Source organism: Rhinoraja longicauda, chromosome 14, assembly GCF_053455715.1.
Source record: "Rhinoraja longicauda isolate Sanriku21f chromosome 14, sRhiLon1.1, whole genome shotgun sequence".
Taxonomy (NCBI): Eukaryota; Metazoa; Chordata; class Chondrichthyes; order Rajiformes; family Arhynchobatidae; genus Rhinoraja; species Rhinoraja longicauda.
The window spans coordinates 49,605,752-49,628,746 of record NC_135966.1 but is presented as its reverse complement, the minus strand read 5'-3'; the positions used below and the strand labels follow the sequence as shown (position 1 = coordinate 49,628,746).

The 22,995-nt window shown below is 44.7% G+C and overlaps 1 protein-coding gene across 1 annotated transcript in view; it reads left to right on the top strand.

Moving 5' to 3' along the window:
- Positions 1-22,995, top strand: part of LOC144599958 (regulator of G-protein signaling 14-like) — a 118,665-nt gene that overhangs the window by 13,700 nt on the left and 81,970 nt on the right. The window contains 1 exon segment of the mRNA XM_078411238.1: positions 13,633-13,654. Within this exon segment, the coding sequence (XP_078267364.1) occupies positions 13,633-13,654 (22 nt within the window).

The window sequence follows — 22,995 nt, the reverse complement described above, 5'->3', positions numbered from 1 at the left end:
TGTTGCTGTGTGCCTAATGATAGCTTGTATCAACTTGCTTGCTAGTCATGCTAGACTAACTGGCCAACCTTTTCATTGCTACCCCCATATATATATATGTATACAGAGTGTGTGTATATATATATACTCCATATACGCATTCCACACACATATATATATATATATATACACACACACACACACACACACACACACACACACACACGAATATACTCCATATATACACTGTATATATACGTATATATTTTTACACTTAATTTAAATTGCTCTAAATGTAAAAATCTAACGGGTCAAAACTTGTTGCCGACCATCAACCACTAACTTCTGGGTTAAGTACACATTTATCTTCTCTGGATCTGCTGGTGTTATTTTGCTATCTGACACCATCTCAACCTTAATTGGTGAAGTCTTGTGCGGCTAAAGGGCTTGAGAAACATGGCGAGCCAAGTAAATCACGCAGCCACAATTTGCCAACTGATTTCGGGCTAAACTGAAGGAACAGATGGCCACTCGACTGCTGTGGAAGAGGTTAATGCAAAGCAAAGCCAGTGGCAATGATGCATCAGATGAGTTGAATGTCTTCCATGTGGGCTTTGAAAGGGAGACTAGCAACACAACTACATGAGCTCCTGCATCCCAGGACGACACTGTGACCTCTGTCTCTCATGTGGCTGTCAGGAGGGAGAATCCATAACAAACATCTGGCCCAGGAAGCGATCAGGCCGAGAGCTAAAGACCAACTGGCTGGGGTATTCAAGGAAACATTTGACCTCTCACTTCTGCAGCCTAAGGTTCCCACCTGCTTTAAATCAACATTTATTGTTTTGGTGCACAAGGAGAGCAAGATGAACTGTCTCAATGACCATTGTCTGGTAACACTTACAGCCGCTGTGATGTGGCTGGCATATTCAGTGGCATATGAAGCTTTCTAAAAATGTTCATGTCATTAAATGGAAAGAGTACAGAGAAAATTTGTGAGGATGTTTAGTTTAGGGTTTAGAGATACAGCATGCAAACAAGACCTTTGACCCACTGAATCCACGCTGACCATTGGTCACCTGTACACTAGTTCCATGTTTTTCCCACTTTCGTATTCTGCTAGAGGCAATTTACAGAAGCCAATTCGAGGAAATTGTAGCACGCGGTGAAAACGCTGGTGGTCACAGGGAGGATGTACAAACTCCGTACAGATACCACCCATAGTCAGGATCGAACCCGGGTCTCAGGCGCCGTGTGGTAGCAGCTCCACCACTGTTCCACTGCTGCCAAGACTTGAGAGGCTGAACTGTAGGGAGAGTTTGAGCAGGGAAGGACTTTATTCCTTGAAGCACAAGAGGCTGACGGGTGATCTACAGAGGCGTAGGGGATCATGAGGGGAATATATAGGGTGAATGCACAGAGCCTTTTACCAAGGGCAGGGGAATCAAGTATCAGAGGACATAGGTTTAAGGTGAAAGGGACAAGATTTAATAACAAACCTGAGGGGGTAACTTTTATACTCAAAGGCTGGTAGGTACATGCAATAAAACTGCCAGGGGAGATGCTATAACGACATTTAAAAGGCACTTGGGTAATTCATGGATAGGAAAGGTTTATGAGGATGTTGACCAAATACAGGCAAGTAGGATTGGCTCAGAACGTGGTCAACATGATAAATTGGGCTGAAGGGCCTGTTTCCATGCTGTATGACTCTATGACTCAATGCAAGTTGGTCATGGTGCAAATCATCTCCTGCCTCAGAAATGACCTGGATCCGCTTCAATCTGCCTTCCCACAGCATGTGTTATCTCGCTGGCTCTCCAATACGCTCTGGATCACAGGGTAACAGGAGCACTTACATCAGGCTGCTGTTCATCAACTGCAGCTTGGCGTTCAACGCCATCATTCTTTATAAATTCATCGCCACGATCCAAGGCCTGGGCCTCTGAAGCTCCCTTTGCAACTGGATCCTTGACTTCCTCATCAGCAGACCTCAATCAGTGCGTATTAGTCACAGCATCTCCTCATTGACCATGAACAGAGGCGCTGTTTGAGGCTGCATGTTTAATTCCTCCCCCCCTCCCCCCCCCCCCCCCCCCGACTCTACTCTCTTGACATCTACGACTGTGTGACTCAGCACAACATCAATGCCACCTATACATTCGCCAATGGCACCGTGGCTGAATCATTGGTGATGATGAGTCAGAGTACAGGAGAGAGATCCAGCACTTGGGTGAATGGTGCTGCAACACCATCCTTTGCTTAACGTCACCAAAAGCAAGCAACTGCTTGTTGTTTTCAGAAAGGGGAAGTTGGGAGACTACGCACCAGTTTGTGGTGAAGAGATCAAGCAGCTTCACATTGCTGGGCTTCAACATCTTGAAAAACCAGCACGTAAATCCAACCATGATAAAGGTATGCCGATGCCTCTACTTTCCTAGACGTTTAAAGTATTCGGAGACAAACCTTTGCAGATGTATTGTAGAAAGTGGCCTGACTGTTTGCATCATGGCCTGGTGTTGCAAATCCAACACCCCAGGAGCACGAGGTTGCAGAGAGAGTCAAAATGTGTTGGTAAACAAACTGCAGATGCTGGTTAAAATCAACAGTAGACACAAAATGCTGGAGTAACTCAGCGGGACAGGCAGCATCTCGAGAGAGAGAGAAGGAATGGGTGACGTTCCAGGTCGGGGACCCTTCTTCAGACTGATGTCAGGGAAGGGTCTCGACTTGAAATGTCACCCATTCCTTCTCTCCCGAGATGCTGCCTGACCCGCTGAGTTACTCCGGCATTTTGTGTCTACCTTGCAGAGAGAGTGGTGGACCCAGCCCAGTCCATCATAGGCCAGTCCTCCACCTTAATGAAAGAATCTCCGTGAAGTGTTGCCTCAAGATGGCAGCATCTATCATTGACGTTCCTCACCATCTGGGCAATGCCCTCTTCTCAATGCTACCGTTCAGCAGTAGATAAAAAAACGCTGAGTTCCCACACCTCCAGGTTCAGGAACGGCTACTTTCATACAACTGTAAATGTTCCTGAGTCAACCTACACAATCCTAATCCGACCTTGATAATAGAATAACATGGCACACCTTTTGCCCTACTATGAGTTTCCTTTTTTCCCCTTTTCAATTATATTTGTGCACAGATATCTTTTTTGCACAATCTTTTCTTAAAATTTGTATGGTTAATTGGTGTATCCGTTTTTGTATCTCTCTGCATATATATGCCTGAGATGCTGCTGCAGGCTAATTTTTTTTCATTGTACCTGTACCTTGCTGTACTTTGTGCATTTGATAATCTATATATTACTAAAACTCTCATCTTGTAGGTTTGTTTTCGAAATACAGCCAAAACAGTACACGGTAGCACAACAATTTTAAGCCCACCTTACTCACCATTGGCCTGCTGTTCAAATGATTGCTAAAAGGTTATTCACTTTTTAAACTTTAAAAATCACTTTTTAAACTTTAATAAATCCCTTTTCTAATACTTGCGTAAGATGGCTGCCGCATCCGTGCATGCGCAGTTGGGGGAGCGTTGCTGCTCAGAGGGGAGCATAGAAACATGGAAACATAGAAAATAGGTGCAGGAGTAGGCCATTCGGCCCTTCGAGCCTGCACCGCCATTCAATATGATCATGGCTAATCATCCAGCTCAGTAACCTGTACCTGCCTTCTCTCCATACCCCCTGATCCCTTTAGCCACAAGGGCCACATCTAACTCCCTCTTAAATATAGCCAATGAACTGGCCTCAACTACCTTCTGTGGCAGAGAATTCCACAGACTCACCACTCTCTGTGTGAAGAAATGTTTTCTCATCTCGGTCCTAAAAGACTTCCCCCTTATCCTTAAGCTGTGACCCCTGGTTCTGGACTTCCCCAACACCGGGAACAATCTTCCCGCATCTAGCCTCTCCAACCCGTTAAGAATTTTATATGTTTCTATAAGATCCCCCCTCAGTCTTCTAAATTCCAGCGAGCAGGACCTGCCCGGGTGACAGGAGTAGCGGCCAATGAGGGGGGGGGGTGAGGAGAGCTCTCCTACTGCTGGCTGCTGCGATGGTCGCACTGAGGTCGGGGTGAGTGGCTCCCTCTCCCCTCTCCCCTTTCCTCTCCCTCCTCGCCCGCCCCGGGGGAGTTTTAAGGGGGCTTGAGGGCGGATGGAGTGGATGAGTGTCGTCAGTTGGGGGAGGGTTGCAGGAGAGATTTGGACCCAACATGTCCACACCCGTCTAGTAAACTGTAAACTTAGCTGACGATTATGTCAAGCGCTTTAGATGTATCTCAATTTTCTTTGGCATTCAGAATCACTTGGATACTCATAAAGTAAGGGAATAATTGAAAACATTAAATCATTAAGCATTAAAATAAAGAAAGGACAGAAATTAAAACATTTATTTAAACTTAGTTGATCAAAATATGTAATTGAAGGGCCTGTCCCAGTTACACGATTTTTAAGGTGACTGCCGGCAACTGTCAAAGTCGTAGCAGGTCGCCAAAATTTTCTTTTACCCCACGACAATGACCACGACAATGCCGTCAGGTCAATACAAGTTACTTTTTTCGTGAATCTTGCACCTGGCTAATAGATTACACCGTCTTCGGAAACATCGCAAAATTCCCACGCTTACCTGACCGTCAAACTGTCGCCTCCAATCTACCTGTCAAATGTCCTGATGGTAAATAAATCGGTTAAACACAAACTATCTTCTGGTATCTTCAAGTGCCTTTTCTTAATTTAATATTACGTGCTTCTAAATGCATCTGCGACAACCTAGCAAACCCGGGGACAGCATGCGACAGACAGCGCCCGCAATAAGCTACGATACCTGGCGACAAGCCAGCTGTCGCCGAGAGATTTCTACCTGGAAAAAATTTCTGCGACGCGCCGAGATCCGCTACGATTCATTGAAGACTCCTCACGATCATGCCCGCGACACCCCGGCAAACGTTCGGCGACAGCCTAGTCACCGGCAGTCGCCTTAAAATCACCTAAGTGGGACAGGCCCTTTAGCTACTATTTATCTACTCTCACAGCTTGTCCACTCCATTCAAATGAAATGACTTTGTGAGGAATTGTATGATTTTTGTGTTGTGCCTCTCGACTCCATCAGGAGTGCAACATCAGGGTGCATTAGAAACCTCCCCCCCAGTCCAGGGCATCCTATTGAGACAATAGGACAAAATCTCCATTTTGACGGCACTTACATAACATTAAGTGATACATGTTATCTGGAATTGCTGCAAATTCAAACACCTTATGCAATGTTCACTTCCCCAGAGAAGTGTTTACCACAAGGCAATCATAATCATTCTTGACTCACTGCAGAGTGCCAGGTCGAAGCCAATTCATTCCTCAGTTACCCCAGTTGGTCAGTTGCGTTTTTAATCCAGGAAGTTCTCTTGAATGCAAGTCTAATTCTCTTTACTATTGAAGCAAATTATACAGAGCTTTATTGTCATTCGGTACCGAGGTACCGAACAAAATTACATTTCCAGCAGTCACAGAACACAACAAAAAAGAAAAGAACACAAGACACACGACCCCAACACAAACATCCATCACAGTGACTCCAAACACCCCCTCACTGTGATGGAAGGCAACAAAACTTCCACTCTCTTCCCCCCCGTGCCCACGGACAGGCAGCTCGACCCTTACCGAGGCGACCGACACGCACAGCCCCCGCAAGGAGATGGAAGGCCCCGCGACCGAGCCGCACCGGGCACTGAAACGTCCCGTGGCTGAGCCGCGCCGGCGATGTTAAGTCCAGCGGCCGAGCCGCGCCGGGCGATGGAAGGCCCCGCAGCCGAGCCGCACCGGGTGCTGCTAAGTCCCGCGGCCGAGCCACGCCGGCGATGTTATGTCCAGCGGCCGAGCCGCGCCGGGCGATGGAAGGCCCCACGGGCGATGGAAGGCCCCGCGACCGAGCCACGCCCCGGGGAAGAGACCTAAAAAAAGAAAGGTTTCCCCCACCCCACCACCCCCCGCCCCACCCCACACATACACAGTCAAAAACAAAAACAAAAACCATCCCAACAACGACGCACAGACAAAAAAAAAAGGAAAAAAGACAAACAGACTGCCAGCGCGGCGCAGCCATTAGGTACAGCCACACGTGACATGCAAGTCTAATTCTTTAAATATTGCTTAAGAAAATCTCTTCAATGTAAATGAAGATGAAATCCCTACTTAATTAATGCTTCATGCAGCTGGTTATATTGATCTCTATGTTCCAATTTCTACTCTGACTGACACTATTATTGGGCCACTGATCTATTTTCAGAAATCTGCAAATGCTGCTTTTCAAAAATGTCACATTTTGCATATCTTTCATTCATTTGTTCTATATCTCTCTATAATCACCATCTATATCTCGCATTTCTTTTTCCCTTGACTCTCAGTCTGAAGAAGGTCTCAACCCAAAAGGTCACCCATTCCTTCTCTCCAGAGATGCCCCCTGACTCGCTGAGTTACTCCAACCTTTTGTGTTTATCTTCGAGTTACTCGAGCACTTTGGATCTATTTCCAATGGAGTTTTCTGTTCTTTGCTGTTTCCCATCTTCATTGATTCGCTGTCGTTATTTGGCAGGTCATGTCCCTTCTCTCTTTTATCCTTTTCATTTTCCAAAACTCCCAACCATAGATCCCAACCGTTATCACTCTGCAAGCAAATCTCTGGAACTGCTACGAAAAGAGACTTTTCAGTCTGAAGAAGGGTCTCACCCAATCCTTCTCTCCAGAGATGCTGCCTGACCTGCTGAGTTACTCCAGCATTTTGAGTCAACCTTTGATTTAAACCAGCTCCTGCAGTTTCTTCTTACACATAAAAAGAAGCTTATTTACTCTTAAATGTGAAAATGATATCTTCGAGTCCTAGATGGTTCTTTTATCACTGATTTTCCTAATGAGCACAGCTGATAGAGCTGCCTCTTTACAGCTCTCATGACTTGGGTTAAATTCTGACCCTCAGTGCACATTCTCCCTGTGACCATGTGGTTTCCCTCCCATATCTCAATGACATGCTGGAAGGTTAATTGACTAAGAAAAGTTCCCAGCAGTGTTAGCAAGACACTTGATGGGGTAGGAGGATCCGGGATGTGGGGAGTTGATAGATATGTGAGGAACAGTAGGTAGCTGGAATATGTGGGGAAATAGACCAGAGACAATAGAAAATAGACAATAGGTGCAGGAGGAGGCCATTCGGCCCTTCGAGCCAGCACCACCATTCAATGTGATCATGGCTGATCATTCTCAGTCAGTACCCTGTTCCTGCCTTGTCCCCATACCCACTGACTCCGCTATCCTTAAGAGCTCTATCTAGCTCTCTCTTGAATGCATTCAGAGAATTGGCCTCCACTGCCTTCTGAGGCAGTAAATTCCACAGATTCACAACACTGACTGAAAAAGTTTTTCCTCATATCTGTTCTAAATGGCCTACCCCTTATTCTTAAGCTGTGGCCCCTGGTTCTGGACTCCCCCAACATTAGGAACATGTTTCCTGCCTCTAACGTGTCCATCCCCTTAATAATCTTATTTGTTTTGATAATGGGTCAAAAGGGATTGGCCTGAGAGCTGACATAGATCAAATGTGTTGAAGAGCCTCTTACTATTTTGTAAGAAAAATTGGAAAATTATGCTTTATTACCTCTGCTACCAGCAATGGCTTTGAGGAAACTGAAGAACCCTTAGGAAACCCAAGCATTCACAGGGGAAATGTGCACACTGCACACCCACAGTCTCCAAGAACTTGATCGAACCCAGGTCTCTGGCGCTGTGAGGATACCAGCTGTGTCACTGTGCTGCTCAAGGTAACATTTCAGGTAGAACTGTAGTATATCAGTTTCCCTTCAAGGTGCTGCCTGACCAAAGATTCTAGAGGAGCGAGATGGACCACTCCGTTGAAATCACCTATACTGAAGTGTAAGAAAATAACTGCAGATGCTGGTACAAATCGAAGGTATTTATTCACAAAATGCCGGAGTAACTCAGCAGGTCAGGCAGCATCTCAGGAGAGAAGGAATGGGTGATGTTTCAGGTCGAGACCCTTCTTCAGAGTGTAGTACGCAAAGGAGCATAGCGGCCGCCATTTTAGTAGTCAAAACCCGCCGTTCGCTATGCCTCTCGCAGTGTAATCAGTGTTCTGGGGGAACAGTATGTGTGATGATACCATTAAAATGCAGAATATATCTCATCTACCAATTCACAGATTTTTGTTATTTTTCTTTTAAAATGTTTCTGCAAGTTTCTGCCTACTAAAATGGCGCCATGACATACTACAGTTTTTAAGGTCGAGTGGTCTATCTTGCTCCTCTAGTATCTTTGTGTCTGACCCACTGAGTTTCTTCAGTGGTTTGCATTTTTGTTCATGATCGCAGCATCTGCAATCTATGTGGTTGCCCCTCATTATCTCTTGCTCAGATGTTTGCCAAGAACCTTAATTCAATGTCCTGTTGTTGTTGATCCACAAGTCAATGAGACAAGTTTATTTCTATTCACTCTGGCTGACCCCTTCCTGATTTTAATTACTGTAAGTCTATTAAATCCCATCATTACCTCCTCCGCTCCAAGGGTAAGAACCTACAGTCCTATTCTGTTCCTCTGACCGAAGCCCCTCTTGCCTGGTATTATTCCAGCACGTCTCTTCTATGCCCTTTACATCCTTCCTATTTGTGGGACCCAGAACTAGTCACAGTACTCAAGTCAAGTCAAATTTATTTGTCACATACACATACACGATGTGCAGTGAAATGAAAGTGGCAATGCCTGCGGGTTGTGCACAAAAAAGAATTACAGTTACAGCATATAAATAAGTTAATAAGTTACTATTAGTGTCGACAAAAATTTAGTCTCTGGGGTTATAAAAGTTGACAGTCCTGATGGCCTGTGGGAAGAAACTCCGTCTCATCTTCTCCGTTTTCGCAGCGTGATAGCGGAGGCGTTTGCCTGATCGTAGCATCTGGAACAGTCCGTTACTGGGGTGGCAGGGGTCCCTCATGATCTTGCTTGCTCTGGATCTGCACCTCCTGATGTATAGGTCCTGCAGGGGGATGAGTGTAGTTCCCATGGTGTGTTCTGCCGAACGCACTACTCCAACTGTGGCTAAAACAATTGTTTCCTAAAGTTTCATAACGACTTTCTTTTTTAAAATAAATAAATCAAAGGGACTCAGGCTTGTTTTTTAAACACTTTCTCACCTTGTTTTGTCATTTTCAATAAACCATACACATTTGCTCTTCTCCCCCCCCCCCATTCAATTAACCCTTCTAGAATTTTGCTTACATTGCCCTTCTCATTCTTACTATGAACATATAATTCTTCACATTTATCAGCATGAGATTTCATCTGCTACCCATCCACTTATTTGATCAGCCAGCCTCTATTTCTTGGAAATCTATTTCTACCCTCTTCACCATCCACTAAGCCTCCATGTTTTGTGTCATCTGCACATTTGGATATTGCAGCTTCACACCCAAGTCATTAATATATATATATTAGTTATGTAGTGGTCCTGGTTCTGATATCAGGAGGCTGCACTGTACAAATGTCCTTTAATTCAAAAATATTTTTTTCACTCCTACTCTCTGCTTCCACCCATTTAGTCAATTTGATGTTGATGTTGCCATATAATCTTTTTTTCTACGTGATTCAACTTTGATGATATTCATGAATTTCATCAAATGCCTTGGAAGTCTGTATATACCACATCAACTACAGTCATCTCATCAACCCTCTGACTAATATGATCAATTAAAAAACTCTACTCAAGTTTGCTCGATGCAATTTGCCTTTGACAAATTCATGCTGGCTTTCTCTAATCGATCGATATCTGTTTCGTTGACTGCTAATTCTGCTTCTGAAGATTGCTAAATTGACTGGTCTGTCGTTGCTGTTTTATCCTAACACCACTTTTTGTACAAGGGTGTTATGTGGGCAATTTTTAAATACTGTACATCTTATCTCTGACTTCTGCTGATGTACTGACCTTACTGCTGTCTGACCTGTGTGTTGATCACATCGGAGATACTTCGTCTTCCCCCAGCCCTCCTACCAAGACCATTCTTCCTGATATGTCCATGTTCATTGGGGCCTGATCCACTGGGAGAAATCGCTAACCCCTGCAAAGCTGAGATCAAGCTTTAAAACTCTACTTTCAAGACAAAGAGAAAGTGATAGATTCCCTGTAATCCCTAGAAGGGTCTCAACGCGAAACGTCACCTATTTCTTTTCACCAGAGATGCTGTCTGACCCGCTGAGATACTCCAGATTTTTGTGACTATCTTCAATCACTACGACAGCTGGATTGTAGCTGTGGTCATTCATGGTGACCAGTAATTAAAGGCCAGGACCTCCAAAGAATGACACAAAGTGCTGGAGTAACTCAAGTGGGTCAGGCAGCATCCCTGGAGAACATGGGAAAATGACATTTCGGGTCGGAACCCTTCTTCAGACTTATTTCTCCAATGGATTCAGAACTTATACATTATTAAAAGGCAGCAAAACATGAATATTAATTTGCACAGAATTATTAATATGGAAATGATACAAGACGACACAGGGGGTTACCTGTAGGGGAAAGGAAACTGAACAAAGATCATTGTATGCATCAACATTCACATTAGGGCGGCACGGTGGCACAGCGGTAGAGTTGCTGCCTTACAGCGAATGCAGCGCCTGAGACTCAGGTTCGATCCTGACTACGGGCGCCGTCTGTACGGAGTTTGTACGTTCTCCCCGTGACCTGCGTGGGTTTTCTCCGAGATCTTCGGTTTCCTCCCACACTCCAAAGACGTACAGGTATGTAGGTTAATTGACTGGGTAAAATGTAAAAATTGTCCCTAGTGTGTGTAGGATAGTGTTAATGTGCGGGAATTGCTGGGCGGCGCGGACTCGGTGGGCCGAAGGGCCTGTTTCCGTGCTGTATCTCTAAAATCTAAAATCTAAAATTATTCATAAATTCTTACCCAATTTCCAATCCATTTACCCGAACCCTGCTCTTTAACCCACAGACATTTACCTTCATGTTACAAATTACAATGATGTGATGTGACAGAAACGGTCAACATTTTAGACATAGTATTATATATGTTATATGCAGGTGGTTCTGCTGCACCACGATAGATGCATCCTCAACAAAACCTTGTGTGAGAGGAAAGGGTTTTACAAAGACAATGATGTCAATGGGAAATGTTCACGGGGCTAGAGAACTTAAGAGTTTGAATAATAAAGATTTTTCCCCAGAGGGTTTTAAAAAATGAATCTTATTAATATCTATAAGTTTATGTTTGTTAATGCAATCTAAAAATATTAAAGGTATCACAAAATGCTGGAGTAACTCAGCAGGTCAGGCAGCATCTCTGGAGAGAAGGAATGGGTGACGTTTCGGTTCAAGACCCTTCTTCAGACTTCGGGTCGAGACCCGAAAAGTCACCTATTCCTTCTCTCCAGAGATGCTGCCTGACCCGCTGAGTTACTCCCGCATCTTGTGATACCTTCGATTTGTACCAGCATCTGCAGTTATTTTCCTATATAAAAATATCAAAGGCTGCATGTTACATTGTTTAACAGAGTAGAATTGTCTGTAGAAGCTGTTGTATGTTTATTTCAATGGCTACCCGCGGTAAAACTGACAGACTGTGTCCTTAAGAGGAAATGGTGTCTGATTACTGCAGGGAGGTTATATAGAAACAATATTTTTCCCTCTAATTTTTGCATGCTAATTTTCTTTCTGTTCTTCAATATCCAAAGTAACCTTTTAGTGCTTCTCTTGATCCCAATCCAAATTGTGTTATAACCAATTCAGCCCGAGTAATAAAAAATAGTAGGCCTGAAACGTCACCTGTTTCAGCCCGAGTAATAAAAAATAGTCGACCTGAAACATCACCTGTCCGTTTTCTCCAAAGGTGCTGCCTGACCCGCTGAGGTACTCCAGCACTTTGTGCCTATCTTTGGTATAAAGCAGCATCTGGGGTTCCTTTTTATTACATAATAAAAAAGAGTGTTCCTTAATTCATCTATTGTGCTCTGTCCAATTCTCAGTATGGATATTCACATTATTGATTCTCAAGGTATTTATTCACAAAATGCTGGAGTAACTCAGCGGGTCAGGCAGCATCTCGGGAGAGAAGGAATGGGTGACGTTTCGGGTCGAGACCCTTCTTCAAACTGATGTCAGGGGGGCGGGACAAAGGAAGGATATAGGTGGAGACAGGAAGATAGAGGGAGATCTGGGAAGGGGGAGGGGAAGAGAGGGACAGAGGAACTATCTAAAGTTTGAGAAGTCGATGTTCATACCACTGGGCTGCAAGCTGCCCAGGCGAAATATGATTCTCAATATTACTTCGCTCGGCATTGGCCCATGTACAAGAGCTTCTTTGATGTCATGTTATGGAGTAGATGGTGGCCATGCTGTCATGGAATAGATTGGGTAAATGCTGGAATAGATAGGGTAATTGCACAGAGTCTTTTTACACAGAGTAGTTTACCCAGGATATTCACATTATCAAGAAGCAGAGGACATAGTTTTAAGATGAGAGTTAAAAGATTTAATAAGGATCTGAGGAGCAGCTTTTTATTATATTACATATTCGCATTATACCTGTATTAAGTTATGATGCAGAAAATGGCTATTTGGCCCATCGAGTTCTATGCTGATTCTCGGAGCATAATCATCAACACTATTCCCATTTATTCCCCAGCAAACTATTTCCTCTCTGGTGCCTATGAACTTTCCTCTCCCAACTCGCAATTTGCCATGGTCTTTTGATCTGCCAGCAGGCGTTTGGGTGCTGGAAACAGTGGAAATCCATGTGGTCATAGGGTGAATGTGCAAACTCCACCCAGACAGCACCAGATGTCGGGTTGGAACCCAGGTCACTGGAGCTGTGAGGCAGCTGTATTGACTGCCGTGTCATTCTGCTGCCCAAAGATTTGTCAATGAAATCGACTTTTCATTGTGAGGGTTGTATTTTGTAAAAGGGAATAGCAGATCCAGATTGTTCATCTGCGTTACAAGTGATACCATCTCACCTGAGGGACTGATGTTTATAACTGTTGGTTAGTGCTGGGAACAATTACCTTACTGTTCATAAGTTCATAGGTTCGTGTGATAAGTGCAGAATAAGGCCATTCGGCCCATCAAATCAAATCCACCATTCAATTGTGGCTGATCTATCTCTCCCTCCTAACCCCATTCTCCAGCCTTCACCCCATAACCCCTGACACCCACACTAATCTAGAATCTATCTATCTCTGCCTTACCTTGGCTTGGCCTCCACAACTCTACAGATTCACCACCCTTTGACTAAAGAAATTCCTTCTTATCTGCTTCCTAAAGGAACGTCCTTTAATTCTGAGGCCGTGACCTCTGGTCCTGGACTCTCCCACTAGTGGAAGCATCCTCTCCACATCCACTCTATCCATGCCTTTCACTATTCTGTAAGTTTCAATGAGGTCCGCCCTCATCCTTCTAAACTCCAGCGAGTACAGGCCCAGTGCCGACAAACGCTGATCATAGGTTAACCAAGGTAATGTTACCAAGTGTTAGCATGTACAGTATATGATATGAATACCCCGTTTAACAAAACTGTGTGTTCAACTCTTTCTAGAGTGTGAGAAAAGTACTCTCATCCGCTTCTATGTTTTTTTTTCCAGGCTAACGCCATATCAGACGGAGGTTAGTATTCTGGTTTGGAGACAAGCGATGGCCAACATTTGTGGTAGGACTGAGAAATGTGAATGTCATGGTATTTGGGGTTAAAGAAGAAAGGTTGTTGAGAACAGGTACAAATGTTCAGACTCAGAGAATCTCAAACACAGTGGAGAACAAAGTTCTGAGATACCACCTTAACCCTGGGTCTTTCAGATGGGCCCCAAGTCACTTTTGCCAGTTCTCAACTCCCAGACTGACCGCAGAGTATCTTTATGCACCCTTTCGACTTTAGAGACACATCCTGGAAACGGGGCCCTTCGGACCACCGAGTCCGCACAGACCAACGATCAATAGACAATAGACAATAGGTGCAGGAGGAGGCCATTCGGCCCTTCGAGCCAGCATCGCCATTCAATGTGATCATGGCTCATCATTCTCAATCAGTACCCCGTTCCTGCCTTCTCCCCATACCCCCTGACTCCGCTATCCTTAAGAGCTCTATCTAGCTCTCTCTTGAATGCATTCAGAGAATTGGCCTCCACTGCCTTCTGAGGCAGAGAATTCCACAGATTCACAACTCTCTGACTGAAAAAGTTTTTCCTCATCTGTTCTAAATGGCCTACCCCTTATTCTTAAAATGTGGCCCCTTGTTCTGGACTCCTCCAACATTGGGAACATGTTTCCTGCCTCTAACATGTCTAACCCCTTAATAATCTTATACGTTTCGATAAGATCTCCTCTCATCCTTCTAAATTCCAGTGTATACAAGCCTAGTCGCTCCAGTCTTTCAACATATGACAGTCCCGCCATTCCGGGAATTAACTTGGTAAACCTATGCTGCACGCCCTCAATAGCAAGAATATCCTTCCTCAAATTTGGAGACCAAAACTGCACACAGTACTCCAGGTGCAGTCTCACTAGGGCCCTGTACAACTGCTGAAGGACCTCTTTGCTCCTATACTCAACTCCTCTTGTTATGGATCACCCCGTACACTAGCACGAACCTACAAGGACACTTTACAATTTACAGAAGCCAATTAAGCTACAACTTGTACGTCTTTGGAGTGTGGGAGGGAACCGGAGCACCAGTGGAAAACCCATAGGGTCACAGGGAGAACGTACAAACTCAGTACAGACAGCATCCGTAGTCAGGATTGAACCCAGGTCTCTGGTGCTGTGAGGCAGCAACTCTACCAATGTACCATTGTGCCATCTTTGTTCAAAGAGGCCAGGTTAGCGAAAATATCTGCAGATAGAGCAGAAGGTGAATTTTATTTATCTTGTCCCAACATCACCACTGAGCCTGCCTAGGACAATCCTCTTCCTCCTTCAGCAGGCACCAGGGTATGTGATGATTGGGATTTTTGGCTGCAGGTGACATCTTCCCTGGATCCCTGGATCTCTAGCCGAATTACCCATAGCTACCCACAAACAGCTGTCGATTTATGATGGCAATTGGTCTGATCACCCATTTTATATTGTTGTGAACAGTCTCTAATGCGTATTGACACTTTTTGACAAAATGCACAATTTGTAACTTTGCTCCAAGGTATCTTCATCTGAATTGCATTATTGTGCTTCATTGATCTTAATTCTGCACCTCGGGGAAAAATAACGTTGAAAATAAAGGTCAGGGTTTGAACCTAGTCGATATTTCTGAGATGCACAGCTTAAACGTCTCTTTGCTTGTGATCTTGGTATCTTTCCTCATTGATCTTTTATCTTGCTGGCATTGACATTATCTGCTCTCACCCAACAAAGGTTATTTCCCTTATCATACCCCTCCCTCTCTGCAACTTAAGACTAACTTACTTTCCCTTTTTCACAGTATTGATGTGAGGTCTTCAACCTGAAACTTGTTCCTCCCTCCATAGATGCTGCCTGACCTGCTGAGTGCAACAAATCCATTGCTTTTATTTCAGATTTCCTTATCTGCGATTTCTCAATATTTATTAGCACCACATTGGCCCATAAATGGGAAGCAACTTCCTCTTTGGATGTCATGCCATGGAATAGATAGATGTCATGGTGTTATGGAAGAGATCGGGCAAATGCTGGAATGGATGGGGTAAATGCACACTTTTAACCAGTAGGGGAGAGGAATTTAAGGTGAGAGAGGAAAGATTTAACAGTAACCTGAGGGGCAACCTTTTCACATGAAACCTGAAGGTGATGGGTATATGGAACAAGGTGCCAGAGGAGCAAGGTGTCTGAAGAAGGGTCTCGACCCGAAACGTCACCCATTGCTTCTCTCCTGAGATGCTGCCTGACCTGCTGAGTTACTCCAGCATTTTGTGAAATAAATACCTTCGATTTGTCCCAGCATCTGCAGTTATTTTCTTACACTAAGGTGCCAGAGGAAGTTGGAAAGAACCACAGATGTTGGTTGAAATCGAAGGTAGACAAAATGCTGGAGTAACTCAGCGGGACAGGCAGCATCTCAGGAGAGAAGGAATGGGTGACGTTTCAAGGGTCTCGACTAAAACGTCACCCATTGCTTCTCTCCAGAGATGCTGCCTGTCCCGCTGAGTTACTCCAGCATTGTGTGTCTGCCAGAGGAAGTAGTCGAGGCAGTTACTATGGTGAAAGTTATCAGGTGTTTGATCAGGTAGATAGATATGAAAGGTTGATAGGGATATGGGCCAAATGCAGGCAAATGCACTTCGGGTAGGTGAGGCATCTTGGTCAGCAAGGGCAAGTTGAGCCGAAGGGCTGTTTCTGTGCTGTTTGACTATGACTCTTGATTAGTACGGGTGTCAGAGGTTATGGGGAGAAGGTAGGAGAATGGGGTAGGGGGGAGAGTTAGATCAGCCAGGATTGAATGGCGGAGATGACTTGATGGGCTGAATGGCCTAATTCTGCTCCTCTCACTTATGACCTTATGATGACTGTACGTAGATCACAGCATAGAAACAGGCAGTACTGCATCAACCCATCCATGCCGACCAAGACCTACCATATAAGTTAGTCCCACTTAGGCACGGTGGCCCAGCGGTAGAGTTGCTGCCTTACAGCGAATGCAGCGCCGGAGACTCAGGTTCGTTAGTGACTCCAGGCGCCGTCTGTACGGAGTTTGTACGTTCTCCCCGTGACCTGCGTGGGTTTTCTCCGAGATCTTCGGTTTCCTCCCACACTCCAAAGACGTACAGGTATGTAGGTTAATTGGCTGGGCAAATGTAAAACTTGTCCCCAGTGGGTGTAGGATAGTGTTAATATGCGGAGATCGCTGGGCGGCGCGGATCCAGTGGGCCAAAGGGCCTGTTTCTGCGCTGTATCTCTAAATCTAAATCTAAAATTATTCCCCCCCCGTTCCTGATTCTTTCACAAATGGGAACATCATCTCCACAATGCACTCCAGTATCCATGTTTATTTCAATCAAGTCACTTCTCACACGTAAACTTCAGCACATCCAAACCTAACCTGTCCAATCCTTGCTCGTAATACAACCCACCCATTCCAAGTATCAGACTCGTACCCTTTCTCTGAATTGCCTTCAATGAATTAACATCCTTCCTTAAGTAAGGAGACCAATGCTCTCCCTGGAACTCCAGATGCGGTCTCACCTAAACCTCTGACGCAGCCTGTTTGCGGAGAAAACAGATGTTTCTGTGTGCACTCCACCTAAGGGATGCAAGGCCCAGAGGGAATACAAATAAATAACCAGTCAATAGACACCAAAATGCTGGAGTAACTCAGCGGGTCAGACAGCATCTCTGGAGAAAAGGAATAGGTGACGTTTCGGGTCGAGACAAAACGTCACCTGTCCCCTTTCTCCAGAGATGCTGTCTGTCCCGCTGAGCTACCCCAGCTTTTGTGTCTATCTTTGGTTTAAACCAGCATCTGCAGTTTCTTCCTATACAAATAACCAGTCAAGATATTTTGTGTATCACAGGGTTTCATTAGTTAAAAGCTGGATTGAGTTCAGGCCACTGGCTTACATCTGCCTTTGTGACAGATGTGCATTTAATTCAAACACTGTGCATCCACAGTTATTGTTGCTGTAACCCTCTCTAGTTTAGTATAGTTTAGATATACAGCACAGAAACAGGCCCTATCGGCTCACCGAGTCCGCGCCGACCAGCGATCCCCGCACATTAACACAATCCTATACCCACTGGGGACATTTTTTACATTTACCAGGCCAATTAACCTACAAACCTGTACGTCTTTGGAGTGTGGGAGGAAACCGAAGATCTTGGAGAAAACCCACGCAGGTCACGGGGAGAACGTACAATCTCTGTACAGACGGTGCCCGTAGTCGGGATCGAACCCGGCTGCATTCACTGTAATAATAATATATTCCTTTATTTGTCCCGTACCGGGGAAATTTACCGTAAGGCAGCAACTCTACCGCTGCGCCATCGTGCCGCCCTAGTCCTACAACATTTTCCTAGTCTTACATTTTCGTGGCTGCATTAGACTTTTATGAGTCAGCATTGATTTCACCTCAGTCACAGTTTGATGAAAAAAATATATTGTTAATAATTTATTTTAATTGATGTATGCCCTCTAGCAATTGTAACAAAGACATGATTTATTTTTTAATATTTTGCAAATGAACACCAAATGACTGAGTTGAAGAAGGATAGTATAAGAAAATAACTGCAGATGCTGGTACAAATCGAAGGTATTTATTCACAAAATGCTGGAGTAACTCAGCAGGTCAGGCAGCATCTCAGGAGAGAAGGAATGGGTGACGTTTTGGGTCGAGACCCTTCCTCAGACTGAGTTGTAGAAGGATAATTTGTTGATTTCAGCATATTTACTTTCAATATTTTGACAGTTATGTAAAGATTTGTAAAGGGAAATCCAATATAATAAATTATCTATTCCCATACACCTAATTAAGAGCAAATTTGAAAATTCAAGGCAATAAAGATCAAAATGAATTGATCAATAGATCAGTGTGTAGGAAGTGGAACTGCAGATGCTGGTTTACACCTTAGATAGACACAAAATGCTGGAATACCTCAGCGGGACAGGCATCATCTCTGGAGAGAAAGTATGGGTGACGTTTCGGGTCGAGACCTGGATAGTTCATTGATTGTTTTAGATGTTTAAAAAAATGAAAAATAATAATCTCTGCCATATCAGCCAGAGTCATTGCTTCGAAGTCAGGTCCAGTGTTATTACTTCAGAGTCAAGTCTTTAAATTGACTTGAAGCGATCTCCTGGTTGCCAAATACTTTAACTCCCCTTCCCATTCCCACCCTGACCTTTCTGCCCTGGGCCTCTTCCATTGTCAGAGTGAGGCCACACTGAAATTGGAGGAACAGCACCTCATATTTTACTTGGGCAGCTTACACCCCAATGGTACGAATATTGATTTCTCTAACTTCAAGTAACCCTTGCTTTCCCCTCTCTATACAATAGACTCGGCTGTGAACCAGAAAGAGTTGGCAGGGGTGGGTTTTAGGTGTGGCTATTTGAAAGGAGTATATCCACATGTTTGAGTTGGTGTCACAATTCCTTGATAGAGAACACTGGTGTACAGGGCAGTGCTGGGTTATTTCATCCAGTGTGAAACCAAAGGAATTACATCAACTATTATCTTGCACAAAACCAATCTTGCATCACCAGCTTGCAAGCGGTCTTGCGCTACCATTCACCTCAATGGAGAAACTCACACTATCTTTAATCGGACTTTACAGGACTTTATCTTTCACTGAATGTTATTCCCTTTATCCTGTATCTGTCCACTGTGGCCGGCTTGATGGTAATCATGTATAGTCTTTCCACTAACTGGATAGCACGCAACAAAAAGCTTTTCAATGTAGCTTGGCACACGGGATGATAATTAAACTAAACTAAACTACTCTGGCCACATTCAAACTGATAAAACAGCACATTCCACTTGGGTAGCTCTCAGCCCATTGGTATGAATTCTCTAATTTTAGGTAACTAAAATCTCCCTTTCCCCCTTCTTCCCCTACTCTCCCCTTTTCTTTCCCCCCACTCTCTCCATCGTGCCCCATCTGGACTGTGCCTCATCTCCCCTGTGCCCCATCTGATCTCTCCTTCCCCTCCACCTTCTACCTACATTCTTTCATCTGGCTTCACAATTTGCAACACTTCAATCCTTTTGTCTCACACCTGTCTTTTCATCTCTGGGTTTTGTCCAATCATCTGCCGATCAAAAACCCACCTCACCTGTATCCACCTATTACTTGCCAGGCTTTGTCCTGCCCCATCTCTTCCAAATTTTTTCCTCCCCCCTGCCCCCCCCCCAGCCCCCCCACCCTTCCCACCCCCCACAATCAGCTTGTAGTAGGGTCCAGACCCTAAACGTCACCTACCCATGTTCTCCTGAGATGCTGGCTCACCCAATGAGTTACTCCAGCACTTTGTGCCTTTTTGTTTTACGTTACTATGAATCTGGTTGATAAACAGATTCTGAGGTACACTTCCGAAGGTAACACATTTTCTTCCTTAACCTAAATTGATACACAAAGGCAGATTTTACCTACAGCAAGAGTTTATTTCCAGTAAATTATTTTCAACTCAATTCAAAATGTGGGATTTAATCTCAAATTCCTCTGAATTACATGTCCATTAACAAACCCACTTCACCACCAAACATTTCAGTGGGAGGTGGTTAGAAGCTGATGAAATGGGGTCGGGTTGAGTAACCATGTTTGTCTAGAATTTCTCCACTGATTTAGAATTTGTTTGAGGTGTGGTTCAAGTGAAGGTTTGAGAGGAAGTAGGTACGGCAGTTTCAGTGTGAATAGGATGTTTAAGTTCAGATGTTTACTTCCTAAATACAATCACCATATATAAATCCTCATTTTGTGTCAGGTTAATTGGTCTCAGCACTTTTACCTAGACAAGACTTTCCAATAGAAATTGCTGTCTAGCTGCAGATTTCCCATCAAAATGATATGATGTTACCTACACACACTCGTTTAATTGCAAATGCCTTGGATACATCTACTGTATGTAATGAACGTAAAATTAATTCACCTTTGTATGTTTCATTAACATTCAGGGTCCAAAACATTATTAATATCCTGAAGGAAGGAAACCTGTTTTATTTTGATTTGTATCTGTGAATCTGTTTACCCTTCAGAACAAAGTAATATAATATAACTAGACCAAGTGGACCCGTTGGGCCCAAACCTCTCCTGCATTGGTGCAGCACCCTCTCCTCCCCCCCTCCCCCTCCCCTCTCCCCCCTCCCCCTCCCCTCTCCACCTCTCCACCCCTCCACCCCTCTACCCCCTCTACCCCCTCACCCTCCCCTTCCCCCTCCCTTCACCCCTGCCCCTCTCCCCACCTCCCCCTCTCCACCTCCCTCCACCCCCTCCCCTCCCCACCTCCTTCCACCCCCTTCCCCTCCCCCTCCCCACTCCCTCCACCCCCTCCCCTCCCCCATCCCCTCCCCCCCACTCCACCCCCCTCAACTCGCCTTATCCACCCTCCATCCCTCTCCCCTTCCCCTTCCCCTTCCCCTCCCCCTCCCCACTCCCTTCAACCCTCACCCCACCCCCTCCCCATTCCCTTCCCCCCCCCACTCCAACACCCTCAACCCCCCTCATCCTCCCTCCTCCCCCTCCCCACTCCCTCCACCCCCCTCCCCTCCACTCCATCCCCCTCAACCCCCCTTATCCTCCCTCCCCCTCCCTCCCTAGGAGATAGATTTAAACTTTAAAATGTAAATAACTAAAAATATAACACCGATTTCAATGAAACTTCCATTAGCACCAAAGGGACGCCGGTCAGGTGGGCCTAAAACTGTCGCCCTATCGTGTACTGTTTTGGTTGTAGTTCAGGAACAAAGAAACAAAGAAAGAAACAAACGGAAGTTTTAGAATATAGATATTCATCTTAGTTTATCATTGTCACTGAGGGGCAATGGAAAACTTTGTTTGCATGCATATGGTCAAATATATCATACATTGTGATGGATATTCACTAGAAAGGTAATGTAACGCTGGACATGAAGGATTTCAATATGCAGGCAGACAGGGAAAATCTGTTTGGTACTGGACCCCAATAAATAAAGAGCAAGAAAGAGGCAAGAGTGGACATTGGACCACTTGAAATTGATGCTGGAGAAGTGATAATGGGGAATAAAGAAATGGCAGAGGAATTTAATAGTTTTTTTTGCATCAGTTTTCACAGTGGAAGACATCAGCAACATGCCTGAAATTCAAGAGTGCTGAGGCCACTCCTCTTCACGCTGTATATTATTGATTTGGATGAGGGCATTGAAGGATTGAAGGCTTTGTAGCCAAGTTTGCAGATGATATGAAGATATGTGGAGGGGCAGGTAGTGTAGAGAATGCAGGGATTCAGCAGAAGGACTTGGACAGGTTGGGAGAGTGGGCAAAGAAGTGGCAGATTTATTCCCCATTATCACTTCTCCAAAGACGTACAGGTATGTAGGTTAATTGGCTGGGTAAATGTAAAAATTGTCCCTAGTGGGTGTAGGATAGTGTTAATGTACGGGGATCACTGGGCGGCACGGACTTGGTGGGCCGAAAAGGCCTGTTTCCGGCTGTTTATATATGATATGATATGATATGATAACACAGCGTAACAAAGTGTGGAATCATTCGTTTTGGTAGTAGGAATTTAGGCATAGACTGTTTTCTAAATGTGGAGCGAATTCTAAAATCGGAGGTACAAAGGGACTTAGGGGGCAGGAGTGCTGGTGCAGGATTCCCAAAAAGTTAATTTGCAAGTCAAATCGGTAGTAAGGAAGGCAAACGCAATGCTAGCATTTATTTAGAGAGGACTAGAATATAAAAAAAGGTGATGTAATGCTGAGGCTCTATATGGCACTGGTCAGAACGCATTTGGAGTATTGTGAGCAGTTTTGGGCCCCATATCTGAGGAAGGATGTGCTGCCAGTGGAGGTTTACGAGAATGATCCCAGGAGTGATTGAGTTAACATATGATGAGCGTTTGACGGCATTAGGCCTGTACTCGCTGGAGTTTAGAAGGATTAGGGGAGACCTCATTGAATCTCACCAAATAGTGAAAGGCCTGGATAGTGAATGTGGAGAGGATGCTTCCACTAGTGGGAGAGTCTAGCACTAGAGGTCATAGCCTCAGAATAAAAGGATGTACCTTTAGAAAGGAGATGAGAAGGAATTTCTTTAGTCAGAGGATGGTGAATCTGTGTAATTCTTTGCCACAGAAGGCTGTGGAGGCCGCCAATGGATATTTTTAAGGTGGAGATTGATAGATTCTTGGTTAGTACGGGTGACCGGGGTTATGGGGAGAAAGCAGGAGAATGGAATTGAGCAGGAAAGATAGATCAGCCATAATTGGATGGCGGTGTAGACTTGATGGGCTGAATGGCCTAATTCAGCTCCTATAGCTTATAAACTTACACAACTCGAAAGGCTGTTTTCTT